Source organism: Zeugodacus cucurbitae, chromosome 2, assembly GCF_028554725.1.
Source record: "Zeugodacus cucurbitae isolate PBARC_wt_2022May chromosome 2, idZeuCucr1.2, whole genome shotgun sequence".
Lineage (NCBI taxonomy): Eukaryota > Metazoa > Arthropoda > Insecta > Diptera > Tephritidae > Zeugodacus > Zeugodacus cucurbitae.
Window position 1 is genome coordinate 415,911 of NC_071667.1, and position 20,809 is coordinate 436,719.

The 20,809-nt window shown below is 35.7% G+C and overlaps 5 protein-coding genes across 6 annotated transcripts; 3 read left to right on the forward strand and 2 right to left on the reverse strand.

The window, feature by feature from the left end:
* The first annotated feature begins 254 nt into the window (after nt 1–254).
* On the forward strand, nt 255–5,132 carry LOC105208415 (uncharacterized). The gene is made up of 7 exons (XM_011178240.3): nt 255–417; nt 512–647; nt 707–3,466; nt 3,540–3,842; nt 3,903–4,024; nt 4,093–4,751; nt 4,824–5,132. Exons 1-7 carry the CDS (start codon nt 382–384, stop codon nt 5,020–5,022), a joined length of 4,215 nt encoding a protein of 1,404 aa, XP_011176542.2. The 5' UTR covers nt 255–381; the 3' UTR covers nt 5,023–5,132.
* Nucleotides 5,133–5,218: 86 nt separating this feature from the next.
* LOC105208416 (uncharacterized) lies at nt 5,219–7,437 on the forward strand. The gene is made up of 6 exons (XM_011178242.3): nt 5,219–5,428; nt 5,489–5,630; nt 5,698–6,076; nt 6,136–6,327; nt 6,398–6,569; nt 6,643–7,437. The coding sequence occupies exons 1-6, from the start codon at nt 5,363–5,365 to the stop codon at nt 7,336–7,338; spliced, it is 1,647 nt and encodes a 548-aa protein (XP_011176544.2). The 5' UTR covers nt 5,219–5,362; the 3' UTR covers nt 7,339–7,437.
* Nucleotides 7,419–9,863, reverse strand: LOC105208417 (uncharacterized). Its single transcript, XM_011178243.3, has 2 exons — nt 8,724–9,863; nt 7,419–8,653 (listed from the first exon to the last, which is right to left on the reverse strand). The coding sequence occupies exons 1-2, from the start codon at nt 9,787–9,789 to the stop codon at nt 8,454–8,456; spliced, it is 1,266 nt and encodes a 421-aa protein (XP_011176545.2). The 5' UTR covers nt 9,790–9,863; the 3' UTR covers nt 7,419–8,453.
* Nucleotides 9,864–12,925: 3,062 nt separating this feature from the next.
* LOC105208418 (uncharacterized) lies at nt 12,926–14,522 on the reverse strand. Its single transcript, XM_011178244.3, has 2 exons — nt 13,329–14,522; nt 12,926–13,252 (listed from the first exon to the last, which is right to left on the reverse strand). Exons 1-2 carry the CDS (start codon nt 14,404–14,406, stop codon nt 13,053–13,055), a joined length of 1,278 nt encoding a protein of 425 aa, XP_011176546.2. The 5' UTR covers nt 14,407–14,522; the 3' UTR covers nt 12,926–13,052.
* Nucleotides 14,523–17,706: 3,184 nt separating this feature from the next.
* Nucleotides 17,707–19,283, forward strand: LOC105208420 (uncharacterized). Of its 2 annotated transcripts, none has more exons than XM_054225411.1 (2): nt 17,707–18,948; nt 19,009–19,152. In XM_054225411.1, exons 1-2 carry the CDS (start codon nt 17,804–17,806, stop codon nt 19,013–19,015), a joined length of 1,152 nt encoding a protein of 383 aa, XP_054081386.1. In that variant the 5' UTR covers nt 17,707–17,803; the 3' UTR covers nt 19,016–19,152. The 2 variants fall into 2 exon arrangements, with proteins under 2 accessions (XP_054081386.1, XP_011176547.2); XM_011178245.3 differs by having other exon boundaries at nt 17,709–18,941; nt 19,009–19,283.
* Nucleotides 19,284–20,809: the final 1,526 nt, after the last annotated feature.

Below are 20,809 nucleotides of genomic sequence, written 5' to 3' on the forward strand. Positions count from 1 at the left end.
GTAGTGGAAGTTTATAGTATCGTACATACATATATTTATTATTATTAACATTGCTTAGAACGCCTTCGCGACGATGCTAATAACTCTGAATTATTTCGAACACTTCTATAAGCCCCATTCCATACCCAGTTTTGTGGATTTTGCTGTATGGCACTACATGTACCATTAGTTTCTAATATCTGTAGGCCATTTGCTAACTGTAGTACTTCAACCTTTTGTAAAAATACTTTACGACAATTTTGATTTTTTGTAGGGATCTGCAAACATCTGAACCTTGAATCAGAAAAATTTCAATGAAAATTAAAAAATACGAAAAAATTGTGTCATTTCTTCTGGTTTTTAGCAAAATTTTCTGTGTAAATAAATTTTGAATTATAAACTATGCGAATATTTGGGAAAGTCTTGCAGACTTTGCGGGTGAGTTGCCAACTTGCGAACCCTTTGGCTTTCATTTGATACTTTCGAGCCCCAACTGCACTGTGCTGAATATAAAAATGTAAATCCTTTTTAGCTGTCTAGACGACAACCGAACTTCAAACCGCGTCGGTACTCTTCAATTTTGTGTTACCATAATGGCGGTCGTCGCTCAAATCTTCATAATCGCAATGCAAAGAATGTTTCTATGCGATCAATGGCCGCAAAGTCAGGTAAATGGATATTATAGGCAGTGAAAAACTGTAATTTATAGATGTTTTTATGACTGCAGATTCGTCAAACAAGGGAAATGGTATAGGCAAGGCTACCCTCGCCAACATTCTTCCTGTGGCTTTGATACAGTCGAAATCTGCGACCACTTCCACGAATATCATGTTGATCCCCCTTAATTTGTTTGACGGTGACGATGATGCCAGTAAAAGAACCATGAAAACTTTGTCAATTATTCGAGAACATGCACGTCAAATTGAAGCTTTCACCGAAAATTTAATGGGTACAGCAGAACCAACTCATTACGGTGTACCATTGGCTACTAAAAACGCTGGAACATTCATGGATCAATATTCGGGGCAAGACGATGTTACTTTATGGACACATGAGGAAGAAATATCCAATTCACACGCTTTACAACGTTCTCAAGAAACTTTCAAGAGTAACCATATTTCACTTTATGAAAAGCTTGAACGGGCCATGGCAGAGCAAGAACGAAATCGTATTGAGACTCATGACTGTTACGAAGTAGCGGCCTGGAATAGTTCCAAACGCGATTTGGTTGTGTATGTACCCGAAAATTTAGAGGAGAAATTGCGACAAATGGCAGTAGCCTCTATGCAGTTGGTATTTGAAATGGATATGAGTAATATCCGTGATGCTATTTTTCGAAGTGCGGCTTTAGAGAAAATTAATATGTTTAAACCTCCTACACCGAAAACTTTGCAGGATCCCACAGTGAAAATAGAAGCAAATCTGGATTTAGGAAGGAATGGTACTGAAAACACTATTCCTCTTGACTTCAATGCTATGATTCAAGGTACCGTCGAAATTGATCCATCAAAGTACACACCAAGCGTTCTGGGTGAGATTAAAGTGCCGGAGTTCAATGATTGTGTCACAACCATAGCAGCCAACATATGCAGTACAGCCTTACAAAAAGGATTTCCGGCAGACCTCAGCCGAATGGCTTATTCCACAAAGTCACCAAACAAAAGCAAAGCAGACGCAAATCGAAATCCGCATATTGTTTGTGTTCGCGAGGGTTCCAAAGGATGTGTTTCGCCAGGTAACGCATCTTACCCAAATTTCATACCTCAAGGAACAGCGACAAACAAGCAGAAAGCTAAAGGATCAGAAAAGGCGAACAAAGCTAGTATATCTTCAGAAATATCCCTACTATCATCTTCGGAAATAATTGACGCTTATAATTCACGAGGTCTAATGAGTTGTAAAGCTTATGCCAGAGCACTAATAGAAGCAACCAAACGACGTGCTGAGGTTGCTAAGAAACATTCAAATCAATGTGATGAAAAGAAATCTGTGAAAAAAGAAGCATTCAAAAAAAAAGATAAATGCGGTGACATTAAAAACAATCCTTGTACCAAACCTTTGTTAGATGAATGTGGTAACGAAATAAAAAAGAATTGCCCAACTAAGAAAAAGAAAGATAAGAAGAAGGATCCTTGCAAGACTGATCCTTGTAAAAAGGCGGCTAGTAAAGACAAAGGGTCTTGTGACACACCGGGTGTATCAAAACCCTGTGCAGGGAAGCGTAAAAAAAAGCCGTCCAAGGATAAAGGGAAAAAAGACATATGTGGAAATTCGAAGAAAGGAAATAGATGTAATAGCGAAACTGATGCATGTCAGCAAGAGAAAGAGTGCCCAAAACCAAAGAAGAAGAAATGTGATTTAGGTGATCCATGTAAAGATCCGTGCCTAAAAATCAATGAAAAATCTGATAAGAACAAAAAGGAATTTTCTTCTGGAAAAAATGACAATTGTAAGGTGGTAAAAAGTTTATGTGATGTCAAAAAATCCAAATCTTCCACCTGTGATAACGACAAGGCAGCAAAAAAATGCAAGAGCGAAGGTGACGTAAAAAAAACTGATAGCAAATGCAAATCATCAAATGAAAAATCGGGGTCCGAGAAGAAATGCAAGTCATTTAATAGTGTTAGTAACAAGTCAAAATGTGGATCAGGTGATAAGTCAAGTGGAAAGGCGAAAAACCTTTGTGACGTAAAGAAAGCACCATCTAAATCGACATGTGAAAATAAGTCCAAATCATCCTCAAAAAAAGAGTGTAAACGTTACGAAGGATTCTGTAAAAACAAAGATTCGAAATCCTCTTGCTCAACAGATAAAAGTCCATGTAAGGAAGCAGATGATTCGAAGGCGCGTGGAGACAAATCGGGCTCGAAATGTAAACCTAGTAAAAATCAATGCGATACAAAGAAATCTAAATCATCAGCCAAAAAGGACAAAAAAATTGATTGTAAACCTAAAGATGTATCAAAGGGTGATTCGAAATGCAAACCTGTGAAAAGCCTGTGCGATTCTAAAAAATCTGCATCTTCTGACAAAAAATCTTCCGGCAAGTCGGCTGACTGCAAGGAATCAAAATCATCGCCTAAGAGTGATTCGAAAGATCAGTGTAATAAGAAGAAAAAATCAACAAAACCAAATTGCAAAAACAAATCTGACTCGAGTGGAAAGAAATATAGCACATTGGCGAGTAACAGGTTATTTGTGGAAATATCACCTATTAAACGTTACTTCAGCACAATTCCCATGTATTCTATTCCACGCGGGTTCATTTCATGGAGAAAGCTCAGTTCAAAGAAAAGTGGTAAAGGGAAAAAGAAAGGCGGCAAGGATGATGGCATGTGCATGAAACATCGATCAAAACCAAAGTTCAAACGCATTGATAAACTAGAACGAAGGAAACCGAAAATTGACTGCTATAGCGATCCTGATGAATGTCAGGAACAAGCCTGTAAAGATCCTGCGAAATCAAGCTGTGCTAATAGCAAGAAGGGTAAGTAGCAAAAATACAGATCAAAGTTATTCCTAAATGAAAGCTTAACATTTTAATTTTTAAAATAAGGCAGAAAATGAGAACCCCTCACCTCTCTACTTTAGAAGGTGCTTACATATGACTGATCAATTCCCTTCCCTACACAAAAGAAATTACGGATCGGATTCCTGCAAAGAAACTCAAGCGCGTTGCTACGAAGAAACTGGAAAACGAACTTGTAACGAATCAGAAAAAGAGCAGAAAACCGAAGGATATACTGATGAAGACGATAATAGTTCATATCTGATAAACAAGACAACAAACGAAGTGATTCGAATAATGGAGCCGTGTACAGTCGAACGGTGTTTAGAAGCATTACCGAAGTTTAATGAATACGGTAAAGAAATCCACTATTTATATAGAAATCTACAATTTCAAATAACAATCCATCCAATAGATGTACTTATACGCACCGAAGCAGTCGCACTTTCAGGATCTGATCTGCATTACTATGAAACGGGAGGGAAATCCTATCCTGGCATGACTCTAGGCCACGACGCATCTGGAGTAGTGCAAGAAGTATGCTGACTAATTAATATATAGTAGGGAAGTACACAAATTTCTGCTTCTCTTTTTTTTTTGAGCAGGTTGGTTGCTCCATAACGAGAATCCGACCAGGAGACCGTGTTGTTATTGAATCGGGCTTAGCATGTGGAATTTGCGACTATTGCAAGAAAGGCTGCTATAACATCTGTAACAATTTAATATTCAATGGATTTCTACGTAAATATCAAGTTCACCCTGCTGATTTATGCCATAAAGTTCCAGCCGATGTCGACATGATCGAAGCGACTCTTACGCAAACGTTGGCGCTTGGATGTCAGGCATGTTTCAAAGCACAAGTCCTTCCCACGACAAATGTGCTAGTTATAGGAGCAGGGCCCACTGCCATTTCGGCGGCATTGTGTGCACGTGCCATCGGCGTAGGTAACATATGTATAGCGTCCACTATGAAAGATCCTCTCGAAACAATTGAGAAAACATTTCACTTTAAATGCATGCACTACGAGGTGGACATGCAATATTGCATGATACTTGAGTGTCTATATAGCGTTTTACATGACTGGCCGGATGCTGTCATAAATTGTGCAGTTTCAGAGAAGTCAATGAATTTATCAGTAATGGCACTGAAACCATGTGGCGTTTGCATCTTAGCAGAGTGTGATGCGGAATGTGCGTGTTTCAATGCAATGGACGTTCTTATGAAAAATCTTAAATTGATTCCGAGCTTTCGCTCAATTAACATGTAAGTAATCGTTATATGTTCACTTGTCTGCAAGCAATTTGAATCTATTGGAATTTCGGTTTTACGGTTTAGGTTTCCAACTGCACTACGGTTGATTGATGGGGGCAAAGCGCCTATTGGTCGACTTGTTGCAAAAGTTTTTCAATGGCGAGAAGTTGAGCAGGCTTTCCGAAAGGCACTACATGAATCAAATGTTGGTAATAAAAAAGTTGTATTAAGATGTGCGGAAGAAGACAAAGATATATACAAGAAGGAAGATTGCAAAACTTAGACCAATTAAAATTAAAAAAAAATGGTATTTATAAGTTAAATTTTATATGTAAAACTCGCTACACGTTCTTTTCCTGCACTCTCAAATAAAATTACGATAAGTATCCTTTACTATTCCGGTTCCTTTTATACTGTACATTCTACAAGAACATATATCTCTCAAGCAGATGGCGCAATGAATGTTATGTAAATTTTCACAGCTGTTTTTATGTGAAAGCATCCCTGTAAAGAAATATACACATTGCTTCCATTTGGACGCAACGTGTTTGTTAATTTTACTGTAGCAATTTCTTTATAATTCTGTTTTAAAATTGCGGGAATACTTTTTATAAAGTTCTGAAATGGGAAAACTCGATGTTACCGTGTTACGATATTTGACCAAGGAGGATTTTCGTGTGCTTACGGCGGTTTGTTTTTACTCATGCTATAAAATATAGTTTGATTAATTTGATATTATTATATGTTAGATCGAGATGGGCATGAAGAATCATGAACTCGTCCCTGGTCAATTAGCTGCATCTATTGCTAATTTAAAGGCAGGTGGCGTCCATAAATTGCTAAAGGAGCTATGCAAGCATAAACTGCTTGCATACGAACGAGGAAAAAAATGTGTGTAAATGAGAAAAAATGTAAAAAAATGTTAAGAAATGTGCAAATTCTTATTTTTTTCTTACAGATGATGGTTATCGCCTAACTAACACTGGTTATGACTATTTGGCTTTGAAATCCCTTACATTGCGTGGATCTGTATCATCATTCGGTAACCAAATAGGTGTAGGCAAAGAATCAAATATATATGTTGTTGCTGACGAAGATGGTAAGCCCATTTGTTTAAAGCTCCATCGCCTAGGTAGAACTTGTTTTCGCAATATTAAATCGAAAAGAGATTATCATGGTCGCCGTCATAAAGCCTCATGGCTATATCTATCACGTATATCGGCAACTAGAGAATTTGCCTATATGAGTGCGTTGCATGATCGTGGGTTCCCAGTACCTAAACCAATAGACTTCAATCGACATTGCGTGTTAATGGACCTTGTTAATGGATGGCCTATGTAAGTTATATAAAAATTTCATACGAACCAAATTGGTATTCACGCAATGGTCTATAAAGGACGCAGGTTCAAGAATTAACAGACGTTGAGCAAGTGTATGATGACCTCATGAATTTGATCGTACGCCTAGGTAATGCTGGTGTTATCCATGGGGACTTCAATGAATTCAACTTAATGCTTAAAGACGATGGAACACCAATTTTAATTGATTTTCCGCAAATGATGTCGACATCACATGAAAATGCGGAATTGTAAGATAAATGAGAAATTATATTTGAAATTATTCCCATATTATAAATAATAGTGGTTTTTGCTGTTTAGTTTCTTCGATCGGGATGTGAATTGCGTACGCGAAATGTTCCGCAGAAAATTTGATTACGAAAGCGCAGATTTCCCGAAATTTACAGACTTAAAACGTGAAGACAATTTGGATGCAGAAGTTCACTGTACGGGTTACGGTGTCACAAAGGAAATGGAAAGAGACATTTTACAGGTAATTTCGTCCAACTAAATGCGCCAAAAAAAACTCATTAATTTCTGTAAACCAAATTCTGACGATTTTCCAGGAATATGGCATGATCTCCGAAGACTCTGATGGAGAAAATAACGAAAGTGATAACTCTGAACAAGAAGAAGAGTCTTCTGAGAATTATACAAACGACGCTCTTAAAGAGTATCGGCATCAACTTCAAAACGAAGTGGCTTTCAGCGAAATGAAAAGTGGGCAGAAAACAGACGATTCTATTCGTCGTTATATTGAATCATGTTCACAATATTTGGGGAATGTTAAGCTGGTTCCAGAATCTGAAATAACAAATGAGTTCTCTCAAATAGCGCTGACTAACTCAAACGAATGTAAAACCAGCAATATCCATTCCATCCAAAATTTAACTGAAGTTTTAAAAGATAAATCTGACGTTGGTGTCAGTGCTAATGACTCGGATAATTTATCACTGAGTTCTAATGATTTAGAAACCGATAACGTTCCCGAACTGAACAACATGGATCCAAATTCACGAATGTACCGTTTGAAAATGGTGGAAAAGCTTTTGAATGACACACGCAGTCAACGATCTTATTCAACAACCGCCAGTACTATAGCGCCATCCTTAATAACTGATCGTATTAGAAAAAATATGGGTGCAAAAGAAAAACGTGAAATGCGCAAGCATTGTGTGGCGAAAGGCGAAGCAAGTGCTGTGCACAGGCATCGCAAAGAAAATAAGGACGTGGTTAAGGAATATGCTGGATGGGATTTTTAAGGAGTTTTCTTTTCTATTTCTAAGCAATTAAGCAAGCCTGGTACGTTAAGTGATAAATAAACAAACAAAGGATACGGACATCGTGTTTTTCAAATCAAATTTATTATTTCAATTAAATTTTTTTAAGATGGATCTCACACATTGTAAGTTAATTTTATATTATGTTCATATCACGAAAGAGATTTGTTCATGTATGGAGTATTTTTGAACTTAAAAACTTTTAAATTTAACCCGAGCAATTAAATGCACCAGGAGATTGAGTCGAAGTAAAAAATTACATTCTCCGTTTTTCGCAATTAGTTCCCAAAATCAAAATATTTGTCTCCGAATTTCGAAATTAGGCTCATATAAAAACAGTATATTCTTTCTAAAAAATCAAAAATATACCTATTACTGGTCAAAATTTTGGAATTGGAATGGTTGTGAATGCGATTAATTGACCTTTCTCCTGGTACGTGTATTTCTATAATGACTGTATGAATATTTTAAGTAAAAATCTCTAAATCGAAAAATTATGTATTTTTGAATGATAAGAAATATGCATATAAACCAAACAGTTGTATATCAAATTTTAAAAAGTTTTGCCAGCATTTTTTAAACTACAAAATCAAGGATCAAACTTAGAAGAACATTTTTATTTTGCCCATTTTTTTACTCATTATTGGTGCGCGTTTTCAGCAACCTCAATTTTGAGATTTCGATTTAGGAACCTAAATTTGACTAAACCCAATGCATACATTTTTTACATATGACTCGTTCTCCCAGAAAACAAACAATTTTGTAAGTATGAAATACTTGAGAACTTCGTTCGACATACAAAAACATTCTACTATTAACTATTGTTTGTCCTCATGAATTATGTATATATGTAAATATATGACAATTAAAAATTTTAGAGATCAGTTTATGCAAATTATGTAGTTAGAATCGTTGGCAAATATTCGTAATAGGAAGATATATTAATATTAGAATGCCGATACTAAGTGTGTAATCGCAAATGCTTGTACTTGAATATATTTATAGTATGTTATTGCCCCTAATCGCAAGCCTATCACTGACATAGTATTATTAGTTGTACAAAACTACCTTTCCTGGAACATTTGACGGACTTAAAACTAATCGGACACATCTAGAAGTCCTTTACGATCGAAATACGGTAACAGTACTTTAACTGTACTTTGCACCTTTGTATTGCTATACAATACTTTATAAAAATTTCTGGAACGCTCATTAACTTCGGTTAAGCTATTAAGGTCTGAATCTGCAGTATTTTCACTGATCTGCAATGGTTGGTTTACTATAGATGACGTAAAAGCTGAAACGAGAGAATATTTCTATGTATCATACATACATATGAAAGAGTATACAACAAATAGTAAACACACCGTAAAAACGTCGCTCTTCCAGTTGTATACAGAGCTCGTGAAGGGAAGGAATATGCCCACCATATGTTAACTTATGTAATGTGCTGGTTAAAATATCGTGGTAATATTGTATTAACTCGTCCTGGCAATGTAAACGCAAATGGTTTTCAAATGAAGTGTTTATTAGATAATGTAAATCCACGGCTGGCGATGACCAGTTACTAAATTGAAAATCAATTAATCGTGCATCCTTAACTTTCTTTGTGTCAAATTGTTCGCCATTGGTCTCAGATAACAACATTATATTAGTGGCCCAAATGTCGCCATGAATAAGTGTGAAAAAATGCCCGTCCTTGGGATCAAAACTCCGCACAGCGTACTCGAATACGTGGGGTCTCAGTTTGAGTAATTTATCTTTGTAGTAAGGTCCCAATTCTTCGCAACAATCCGCAAAATTCGCACATACCTCAAGCATGCCCCGGAAGAAAGGTTCAAAAGCGCGGGTTGTACGCCTGAGGAAACCTCCTTGCAAATTTGTCAAAATCCCTGGCATACGTTCGTTAAAAACGGCGGCAGTGGCGTGAAATTTTGCCAGCTTCGTCAATGCTAGCCGTGCTTGTGATTCATTCAGCCCGGCTATGCGGTCAGCCACTACAAAACCTGACACCGACAAATCCTCGAAAATTATAGCTGATCGTACGAAATCCACATGTATTGTTTCCGCAAAGAGCTTGTCATAATCTCCTATCTCCACCAGTAGTGCCGCCATCTCCGGTAGAATCTGATTGTACATAATCATTTCTCTGTTGTAAACGTCGAATTCTTTCATAATTCTTGCAATGACTGGATCACCTTCATAACTAGTTTTTGCAATGTAAAACTCCTGACGTGGCTCCCTGCAGTTAGACGCTAGAAATTCCACTTTAAAACGGGTCATGGTGCTAATGAAACTATCACCTTTTGATGATCCGGTACTGGCATTAATATTCGTTACAACAAGTCCTTCATCTTTTTTGTATTCCCGCAAAATTGTCTCGAAGTATTCCTTGGTTAACCAAGCTGAAACTGATTCAGTTGTTTCATTCATTTTAATTTAAATTAAACTCAATGCGACCACCGCTTAGCACAACCGAATCAGCCGAGTGTGGAGACAGTGACAACGGTAGTGCATCTTTTATATGAGATGCCTCAGATAATTTATTAATTTAATTTTATAATGTGCTGATAACAATTGCAATGGGTGCAAAGGGTGCAATGAGAGCAGTGATTTGTGCACAGTGGCGGTAAGCTGAGTTAATATCATTAAAAATACGGTTTCAATTATTTAGTAGCACCGTCAGTTGGTGTGACTTTTCAAATCTTTTAAAATTATAAATAATAATGAATAAATAATAATAATTAAGAAAGTAAAACATGAGTAATTTTGCTCAATTTTTTTAACGTTTGCTTGACCCTACTGTTAATGTCGCTCTTCGCATACAAGTATGTGTAGATATACATATGAGTTTTAATTGTAAATACGAGAACTATTTGCTAAAAGATAGTAACCACTTATATATATTATATATATGTTATTAAATCGAAATAACACAGATATGCCTCGGAGCTTATTACAAATTGCTGCACTAGAGACAATTACATGTAGCATTATCATATGTATATATAAATACATATACGTATTGAATTATTTTTTATAATTATAAATGTCTGCAAAAAAAATGTTGATTATTAACACTAAACCTACCGACATATTATATTTTATATGCTTTTGAAATAAGTGCCAGTTGATTGTAATTAATACAGAATTTAGCATAAAAAATAAACATGAAATAATTATCATATAATAATAAATAATTATTTTTCAAAGTCTCAAAAGCGGTCATTTGACCGCTCTGGTAGGTTTAGTGTTAAATACATTATGAAAACGTATTTTCAAATCATAATCGTGTGATGTTCTGTTGTGAAATACTTTTTACCTAGTTAAAATATCTGTTGGTGTACTTAAGGATTTAACTAAAAAAATGATTTGATAGAAAATATTTTTTTTTCAAATCTACTAAATTCCATTTCTTCCTATTTTATGTTATGAATTGCCCAAATTTGAGCAATGCTGCCAATCACATTAACGGTACTTTTCAAAAATGTTACTAAGGGATATTGTGCGTTTTCAAATATTCTCGCAATATATAATATAGTTATAGTTGTCATGACTAGTATACTCGGCGCTAAAATATAAGTCGGAATTGTGTTTAAAATAACGTAGAATGATATTATATTATCTAATGTTTTTTATACAAGCCCAACGGCGTACATATTTAAGTACAAGCTCTTATGTACTCGTACGAATAATCGCCAAGTAAATAAGATAATAACAACGAATACTATGTTTCGGCGTAAGTATGTATTCACATATGCAGTTTCGTATAAATGAATACATAACATAAACTTATTGTTTGAACAGTAAGTAATGGTTGTAATTAACTCGTATTTGTTGGTTATAAATGCAAATTATTCCTCATCACATTTTAATATCCTATAGTTTTATACGGAATCGTCAGATGTTCATGTTTATAACGTTTATTACACTGTAAGTCAAAATTTTGTTTTAACAGCTCATAGTTTAACTCATAAATAATTGGCAATCACGCTAATTATTTATGATTTTAGTTAAATAAATCATGGGCTGAATAATACACTAGTTTAATAAAATCCAATCATTACGAAATATCGACAAAGTATTAGAAATATGATATATATATCAAAGTATATATATATAAGGGAAGGGGTTTTTGAAATGTAATCGGCTAGCCGTATGAATTATAAGATGTTCAAAGGGGAAATGAATTTGGGGATTTCACAGAATTTTTGTTCATTATGGTACATAAGTGTGCACGCAATAGTTTTGCATAAAGTATTTGTGAATATGGAGATTCTGTTTTTTAATGTTGTCTTTATACTTCGCGAGTCTTGCAGAATATATATTGTTAAAGTTTGCACCAAAATTAGTTGACAGAAGATACCAATATTCTGATTTCAGCTGAAAGGATGTTCTGAACTCTTTGTAAGAAGACTAAAGTACTTTTTTATTTTAGTAGATTACATTTTTATGAATAACTTAATCTTTTCTTGTTTGGCTAATAACAAGATATTTACCAAAAGTACGATAAGAAACCCAAACAAATGTCTAGCAAGAGGTTCACACGTTTTCGTTTATAATATTATTGTTACCACTCTAGAGCAATGATGCTGTTAAAACACACACTAAGTTTCAAAGTATCAGCAAAGGGTATTAACTATAATTTATGTTGCCCTAGAGCCGCCTTTGTGCGATTTAGAATTAACTACCGCATACAAATACCTATACTGTAGCTATATACATATCGCTCATTTACTTGAATAGTGTCACAACTGAAAAAGGCGATTTTTCAGGAGAGGTATTTAAAGTTTTCAATTGTCTCTTATTTAGCAAATATAGAAAAATGTCATCAGTTTATTGACAAATCTTGTGGCCTGTAATATATTAAATACAATGTTGAGCATAAGTGGACTAAATAGTGTATTAATGCTTTTTCTTGGCCATAAATGTGACCCACTTTGAATTATGTCGTTGTTCGTGAAAAATATAAATCAATTTCGCCGCCATAAGTCAAATGTGTCGTTTTTGCTGAAAAAAGCAATATGAAAAATGTAATTAATTTTTCACCAATATCGTTGTAATACAAAATATGTCGTTCTTTCAAAAATCGTGTTTTTTTGAGTTATGACACTATTCAAGAAAATGTGCGATATGTACTTATTCAAATTCAGAAGTGGCATAGAGCTATAAGTATAATAATGTTGATAGATAAGTTGTACTTGTAAAAGTTGTTTGCTCAGTTGTGGTGAAATTCTGAGTTCCGTAAATTAATTACTTTCTACTATATATAAGTATCACATATCCATATTACACATAAGTATATAAGCAGTTTTAAATAAATATATAATCATCATATATAAAATCAATTTAGAATTGACTTAATATATTTTAAGCAAACCTGGTATGGGTACATATCTATATATAATACATCTATTCTACTTTTTACCAGAATTAAAATTGAACCTCGAGACCTTAAGTGATAAAGGAGTCCCTGAAACCTCCATTATCAATAAATTATGGGTACATATCTATATATATAATACATCTATTCTATTTTTTACCAGAATTAAAATTGAAACTCGAGACCTTAAGTGATAAAGGAGCCCCTGATACCTCCATTATCAATAAGTTATTTTTTATTCTTACATCCATATCACATTGTTAAAATTTTGTATATTTTATATACAATATAATCTTTAGACATTTTATAAATTTTATTCAGTAACATCAAGTAGTCCTTTGCGATCGAAGTATGGCAGTAAAGCTATAGTATTATCTTGTGTTCTTTTATTTGTATATAAAAGACTGCGAAATTTGCGCGAACGCTCCCCACTTCCCATCAGGGTGTTGAAATCTGCTTCATCAGTTTTGTCATTAATAAGGAGAGCCTGACAGCCCAACGACGAAACAACAGCTATAGAACAAAAATTTTATGGTTTCATTTCCACGCAAAATGTATTATAAATATTTGTAAGAATGTATTTACGTACCGTAAAATCGGTGAGACTCCATTTGCACACAAAATTCATGTAGGCTAGGTATGTGTCCTTTATAATGGAGCTGAAGCAACGTTTCAGACAAAAAACCATGATAATATTTAACAAATTCATCCTCTCGATGAATTTTAAATTCTAAAGGCAACGAAGTTTGAAAGAAATAGTGAAGGTCGAGAGCCGGCGATGTCCATGAGCTGTATTGAAAATCGATCAGCATGATATCTTTAATCACCCTTCCAGTTGCTGACTGCTCATCCCTACTGCCACTATAATCATACCTTAGCATTACATTATTGGTCCAAACATCACCATGATTAAGTGTTAAAAAATCTCCGTGATGTGGATCAAAGGTACGCATTCCATATTCCATCACATATGATTTCAACTTGAGTAGTTTGTTTTTGTAATATGATCCCAAACTCGTGCACTCTCCGGCGAAATCCGCACAAGCTTCTAGGACACCCTCGAAAAATGGCGCAAACCCACATGTTTGACGATTGAATATCCCTCTTTGCAGTTTAGTTAGAACTCCAGGCATACGCTCATTTAGCACCGCTGCAGTTGCATGCATTTTAGCTAGCTTTTTAAGTGTCAACATAGTCTGCGCTTCATCCATTCCAACAAGTCGATCGGGAGTAACAAACTTTAACACGGACAGGTCTTCAAAAATTATGGCTGAATGCTCGTAGTCCACATAAATAGTGTCGGCAAATAGTTTATCTTTGTCGCCGATTTCTTTTAGCAGCTCCGTGAGTTTTGGCAAAACTTGCTGGTACATTAACATTTCTGTATTATATATATCATATTGGCTCATGATATCTGATGTGAAGGGGTCACTTTCATGTGACGTTTTCACGATATATAAACCATGCTCCGTTTCCTTGCTGCTTAACACGAAATCAACGCTGATCCGTGTCATCACACTGGCATAGTTGTCACCCTTTTTTGTGGCTGGTTTAATGTCCATTTTTGTTATAAAAAGTCCTTCGTCATTTTTGTACTTTCGCAAAATAGGCTCGAGATACTCTGTAGTGAGCCAAAGCGGTGCAGCCTGATATTCTATGTCTTTCATTTCTTAAATAAGATAGAACTAACTATTTACTCGAAAGCAAGATTATTTTATATTATGTATATTGTCTGTCTTAACTCAGTGAGTTTTTGTGCAGGTCTGGAAGCTTTCCTCAATTAGACGCTGCTTTTTATAACAAGCTGGCCGCACTTTAAATATATATATATAAATAATGTTTTACAAATTATATTTGCCGTCTGATAGTGAAGGAATTAGAAATGTTCTACCCATACATAGCGTTTGAGTGTATTCGCACATTCAGGAATGCTATTGCAGATTGAAAATGCTAAATTTGAAATAACTTGGTATCTACATACTGTCTATCTCTATTACGTTGTAATAATCAAACAGATAGGTTTTGTTAGTTTTAGAGATAGTATTTTTATTATTATTACTACATATGTATGTATGTACGTATGCACGAATTCATGTGCTTGGGAGCTTCAGCATGCACAAATAGAGCTCTCTCTCTCATTCTAAATATGCGATAATAACGTGAACTGGAAAGCGATTCTATAAGAGTTATAGTACTCTCGCAACATGATGCCCAAAAAAGTAGGACTATATATGTTTCCTTTGTTTTTGTACAAATTATCTTTAGCATAATACAGTTAAGTCGATCGGTATTTATATTTAGCGACCTGGACGAAAAACTGAATATTGCGAAATAAAACGCAATTTTTGCAACGTTTTCGTTTTTCATTTGTAGGCCAAGTACTTATTTGACCTTCCGCTTACGTTTGTATATATGTACGTGCTGTTGCACAAATACTCTTCCTAAATACATTATTTACTTTAGCAATAAATGTACGATTAAAAGAATTACTTATTGTTGACATCTGTTTTTAGAAGTCAGTACACGAAGTAGAAGTCCGGAGTAAAAGCCTCAATGTTAATGTGCCTTTTAATTTGCAACTGTTAAGTAAACCATTTGCTACGCTCCGCTGAAAAAAGTTAATGAATTTTCCTTAATCATCAATGGGTATTTAATAATGACCATATATATATAATATAATAATTAATTTACATTTTCCACTTTATTTAAATGTAAAGGGGTTCCAACCCCTTCGAAAAGTAGTTTATGTATATTGTTAGTCTGCCTCATTCACTTCCAGAAGTCCTCGTCTATGGAATAGTGGCAGTAAGTTTATAAGATTTTTCTGAACCTGCGGTACTTGCGGTACATGCTGTATTTGGATTTAATTGCACGCTCATGCTCGCCCACCAATAAATTGAAATCAGCGAAAAACCGTTTCTGCTCAACTTGTTGACGGAAAATGTTTAACGACGGTACCGGTAGCGAACTATAGATGAGTCTCCTCAACACATCACTGAAGATATCATGATAATATTGGATGAAGAAGGTCTTGTTTATAGAGGCGCATCGATCGGCTACTGCAGCGAAGTGTTGAAGATATGGTGCAGATCTAATGCTGGCGAGCCCCAAAACGAATATTGAAAGTCGATGATGCGCGCATCTACGGGTTCGACTGTCTTCGGGTCGTATTTAAACATTAATTTGCCCCGGTGTGGGTGTGAAGCAACGTTTTCCGATTTCCATGTAATGCGGTGCCAGTATTTTCAATTTATCACCATAAAACGCAAGATCGGACAAATTCTCTAAAATAAATTCGACACATGCCAACAGGGATCCAACATGGTTAAAGAAGCCACGATCATATTTTTCCAAGCGACCGTTAGCACATTATTTTAGCACCGCCGATGCGGGCTGCAGTTTAGCCAAATTCTGCAGAATTAGTTTTGCGTGAGCCATATCTAGGCCGTGCAAGCGATTCGCCATGATAAAGCCCCTCTCACTAAGATTCTCGAAAATCAGCAACTGTCGTTTGTGATCTAGATGGATTGCCAGTACCATCCTCTTCTGAAGCATCGATCTCGCGAAGCAGCTCAATTAACTTAGGCAGAACTTTCTCATAAATGGACATTTCACGGTAGAAAATATCATATGGAGCCATTATAGCACTAGCAATGGGATCGCTTTCGTAAGAAGTCTTAACAATTAAGCTCTTTTCGAGTCGATGTTGATTTCCGCTAAGTTTATATTTTGCTAAGACGCGACTCAAAACACCACCAAAATTTTCACACTTACCCATGGCCGGTCGAGCGCGCATAGAGTATAGGTGAAGACTGGGATCCTTATGGTAAATTCGTAAAGCCTCCTGCACATCGTTTTCTGTCACCCATTCTGGCGAAACCATCCTCGGAAATGCCATTTGATGTTTTGTAAATATTTGGAATGCATACTAAGTTGCAGCGTACCTAATTGCACCAGACAATGTTAAAGTAATTTAGCGCTAGTATTTTAACACCTCGAGCTACATTTATTTAAATTGAACAAAACAGAATTTGTAACGTTAATTATATTTGCATTCCTTCATGTACAAGCTTAGTTACCTTTTAGAATGAATTGCTATGATAGCACGTAATTATAGAAGCTTGTTGTCCGAGTCTGGATGACGATAGAGGTGTCTTCTAAGTAGACGGGATTATTTTGACAAACCAAACAATTTCTTTTATGTGTAAAATAAAATGTTGACGTTTTTGTCAAATACCTATATATAAAATTAAGAGCTAAGGAGTATCTAATAACGGCATTTAGAGGGTTAAGGCCACAAAGACAGACTTTGCCAAATAAATACAAAATCTCTCTTTATAAGTTTGCGCATTGGATAACAGTACAATTATACTTAATCTCCGCCATTGGATTAATTTGTACTAATATTTGCGCTATAAATAAATGCATTCGGACAAATTTTGTACAAAGCAACCTTCAATTAGTAGACGTTCATATTCGGAGACCTTGTAAGAACTTGCTTATCAATTGAAATACAGCAGGTTAATGCTGACTCCAGCTCACTCTATAAGGAGTGTCACTTCTTCGGCTTACGAAATAATTGATGTGGTCGTTGTACATCTGAAAAAAGAAACTATATAATAGTAATTTTTTTTGGATATAATTGTATGTTCACTGTTTTATTCATTTTAATGTATTAAATTTCCAACGCGGTTCTTTCATTGAATCCCTGAATTCGTGGGATGTTACATGTATATACTTACATATATATAAGAACTCATTGCTTTAAATGCTAATTTACGGTTAGAAATATTTATACAAAATATAATTGTGTTTTACACACTTGTGACGGCTCGCTGCTTCACTTTAATGCACATGAATTATAATATACTTTTCTCCACAATGTTGTAAATCAGGGCGGCGATAAATTTGGTTCAGTCGTGTCGTCTCAGTTCAGACACGGTAAATAGCAAATATAAAAGGTTACAATTCTAGTATTTCCATCGCTATTTGATTATACAGCCTTGAGTAGGTTGAACGATTTCTCCGGTGTTTATATTTATTTTGTTTAATTTAGTGTGCAATATGCCTGCTTCTGACATTAGTATTATGAGCTCCACGGAAAATTTGCTAAACTTGTCGAAGGAGTCCTTCAACGGTTACATTAATGAAAGCAGTAAAGATCTCCAGCTGTCAGATGCTCCCATTTGGCTGACAAAAGACTATTTGGAACACTGTCTACGTGAACATTATAAAGATGAAAAGCTGAAAATACTCAGATGGGACGTTCGTCCAGCGCTGGGAAAAGGTGAAAATTATGGCGGGGTTTTAACACGCATTCTTGCCGAATATCAGACGTACTTGGGCACCATAGTCCCCGGTCACTATGTCGTGAAAACATCCTTCGAAACTGATGAGTTTTCCCGTAAACTTATGGAACCTTATGATATTTTTAATCGTGAAATGTCTATATACCAAAATGTGTTGCCACGGTTAAATGCATTGTTGCGTGGAATAGGTGATCAGGAGAAAATCTTTGCCGACACAATCGCTGTTGATCGTGAACGTTCTGCACTCATATTCGAAGACTTAAATGTACGTGAATTTGTCATGCCGAACCGATTAGTTGGATTGAATATGACTTTGGCAAAGATAGTGCTCCGCAAAATTGCAAAAATGCATGCATCTTCCGCAGTATTGAACGAGCGCGAAGGTGGTTGTCTCGAAACCTTTGATCGTGGTTTCTTTAATAGACATACAGATAATTATATGCCCGGATTTGAAGGCCTATTGACGGCTTGCAGTCGACGGGTTGCCCAGTGGGAGGGCTATCAGTATTACGCCAACAAGTTAATGACTTTGAAATCTAAGTATGCCGAATTGGGAAAACAAGTATTCGATCCTATTCCAAGTCATGTGAATGTATTGACACATGGCGATCTCTGGACAAATAATGTAATGGTTAAATATGATAAAACTACTGGTGAACCTTTGGATGTGACCATTATCGATTTTCAATATGCTGCTTGGGGATCACCGGCTTTAGATCTGTACTATTTTCTTAATACCTCATTGGAAGAAGATATACATTTGAATCGTCAAGATGAGCTCATACATTGTTATTATGAAACCTTCTCAGACACGTTACGAAAATTACAATACCAAGCACAAATTCCAAGCCTACATAGGTTTCGTTTGCAACTTGAAGAAAAAGCATTTTACGGTGAGCTGTAATTTTTATAAAATTGACTATGTCATTCAAATATTTAACTATGATGATTCGGTTTCAGCGTTTAGCTCCACTTGTGTTATTTTAGCGGTTCAACGAAACGAAGATACTGAGGACGCAGATTTTAAGGCCATTATGCAGAGCGACGAGCGGGCTACTCGATTCAAGGATACATGCTTTAAGAATCTTTACGTTCAACGTATTATCAAAAGACTTCTACCCTTATATGAACGACGTGGTTTACTGGAAATTGAGCAATAGTTTAAATTGTTTTCTTTTAATATTTTACTTTGTAAATTATCTATTTGTTATAAAGTAAGGATTTACAGACACGTACTCTGAATTATAAAATAATTTTAGATACAAATATTCCTAAATTTTATAGGTATTGAATATATTAAGAAAAGTTTTAGGAGTTGTCTGTTTAAATTTATAAAATACTAGCAGACCACTCCGTCTTCGCACTGGCTTAAACAAACATTTCAAAAGTTAAAAGTTTTTACACATTTATACACACTCTCGCATACATATAACGGGTGATTTTTTTGAGGTTAGGATTTTCATGCATTAGTATTTGACAGATCACGTGGGATTTCAGACATGGTGTCAAAGAGAAAGATGCTCAGTATGCTTTGACATTTCATCATGAATAGACTTACTAACGAGCAACGCTTGCAAATCATTGAATTTTATTACCAAAATCAGTGTTCGGTTCGAAATGTGTTTATCGACAAATTTTGTTCAGCGATGAGGCTCATTTCTGGTTGAATGGCTACGTAAATAAGCAAAATTGCCGCATTTGGGGTGAAGAGCAACCAGAAGCCGTTCAAGAACTGCCCATGCATCCCGAAAAATGCACTGTTTTATGTGGTTTGTACGCTGGTGGAATCATTGGACCGTATTTTTTCAAAGATGCTGTTGGACGCAACGTTACGGTGAATGGCGATCGCTATCGTTCGATGCTAACAAACTTTTTGTTGCCAAAAATGGAAGAACTGAACTTGGTTGACATGTGGTTTCAACAAGATGGCGCTACATGCCACACAGCTCGCGATTCTATGGCCATTTTGAGGGAAAACTTCGGAGAACAATTCATCTCAAGAAATGGACCCGTAAGTTGGCCACCAAGATCATGCGATTTAACGCCTTTAGACTATTTTTTGTGGGGCTACGTCAAGTCTAAAGTCTACAGAAATAAGCCAGCAACTATTCCAGCTTTGGAAGACAACATTTCCGAAGAAATTCGGGCTATTCCGGCCGAAATGCTCGAAAAAGTTGCCCAAAATTGGACTTTCCGAATGGACCACCTAAGACGCAGCCGCGGTCAACATTTAAATGAAATTATCTTCAAAAAGTAAATGTCATGAACCAATCTAACGTTTCAAATAAAGAACCGATGAGATTTTGCAAATTTTATGCGTTTTTTTTTTTAAAAAAGTTATCAAGCTCTTAAAAAATCACCCTTTATTTGTACTTTGCCACTTCTTGCGTGGGTTCACTTTAAAAAAGTAAAATGAGGAAAATTCGAACATTAAATTATATATTATTTGCAATGAGCTAAAACTTAATTACGACCTCTGGTCTTTTGTGTCCGTTGTCTTTATCTCTGATTATGAAGGCGTTGGGAACGCTCAGAGTTCGACGCCCTAGTGTGAGCTTGGCCGTACTCGACGTAGCGCGTACTTGACAGGTTTTGAAATTTTGTTCAGCAAGCAGCTGCTCTCGTTACTCGACTCACTAGCACGCGATTGCGATGCAAAGAGGATGACTTGCAAGACAATTTTCAGTTTCAGATTAAGATTCTCCATCACGAAGTCTTTTCGATACCCTCCCCTGCGAACTATTTCCAGAAAGTTTTGAAA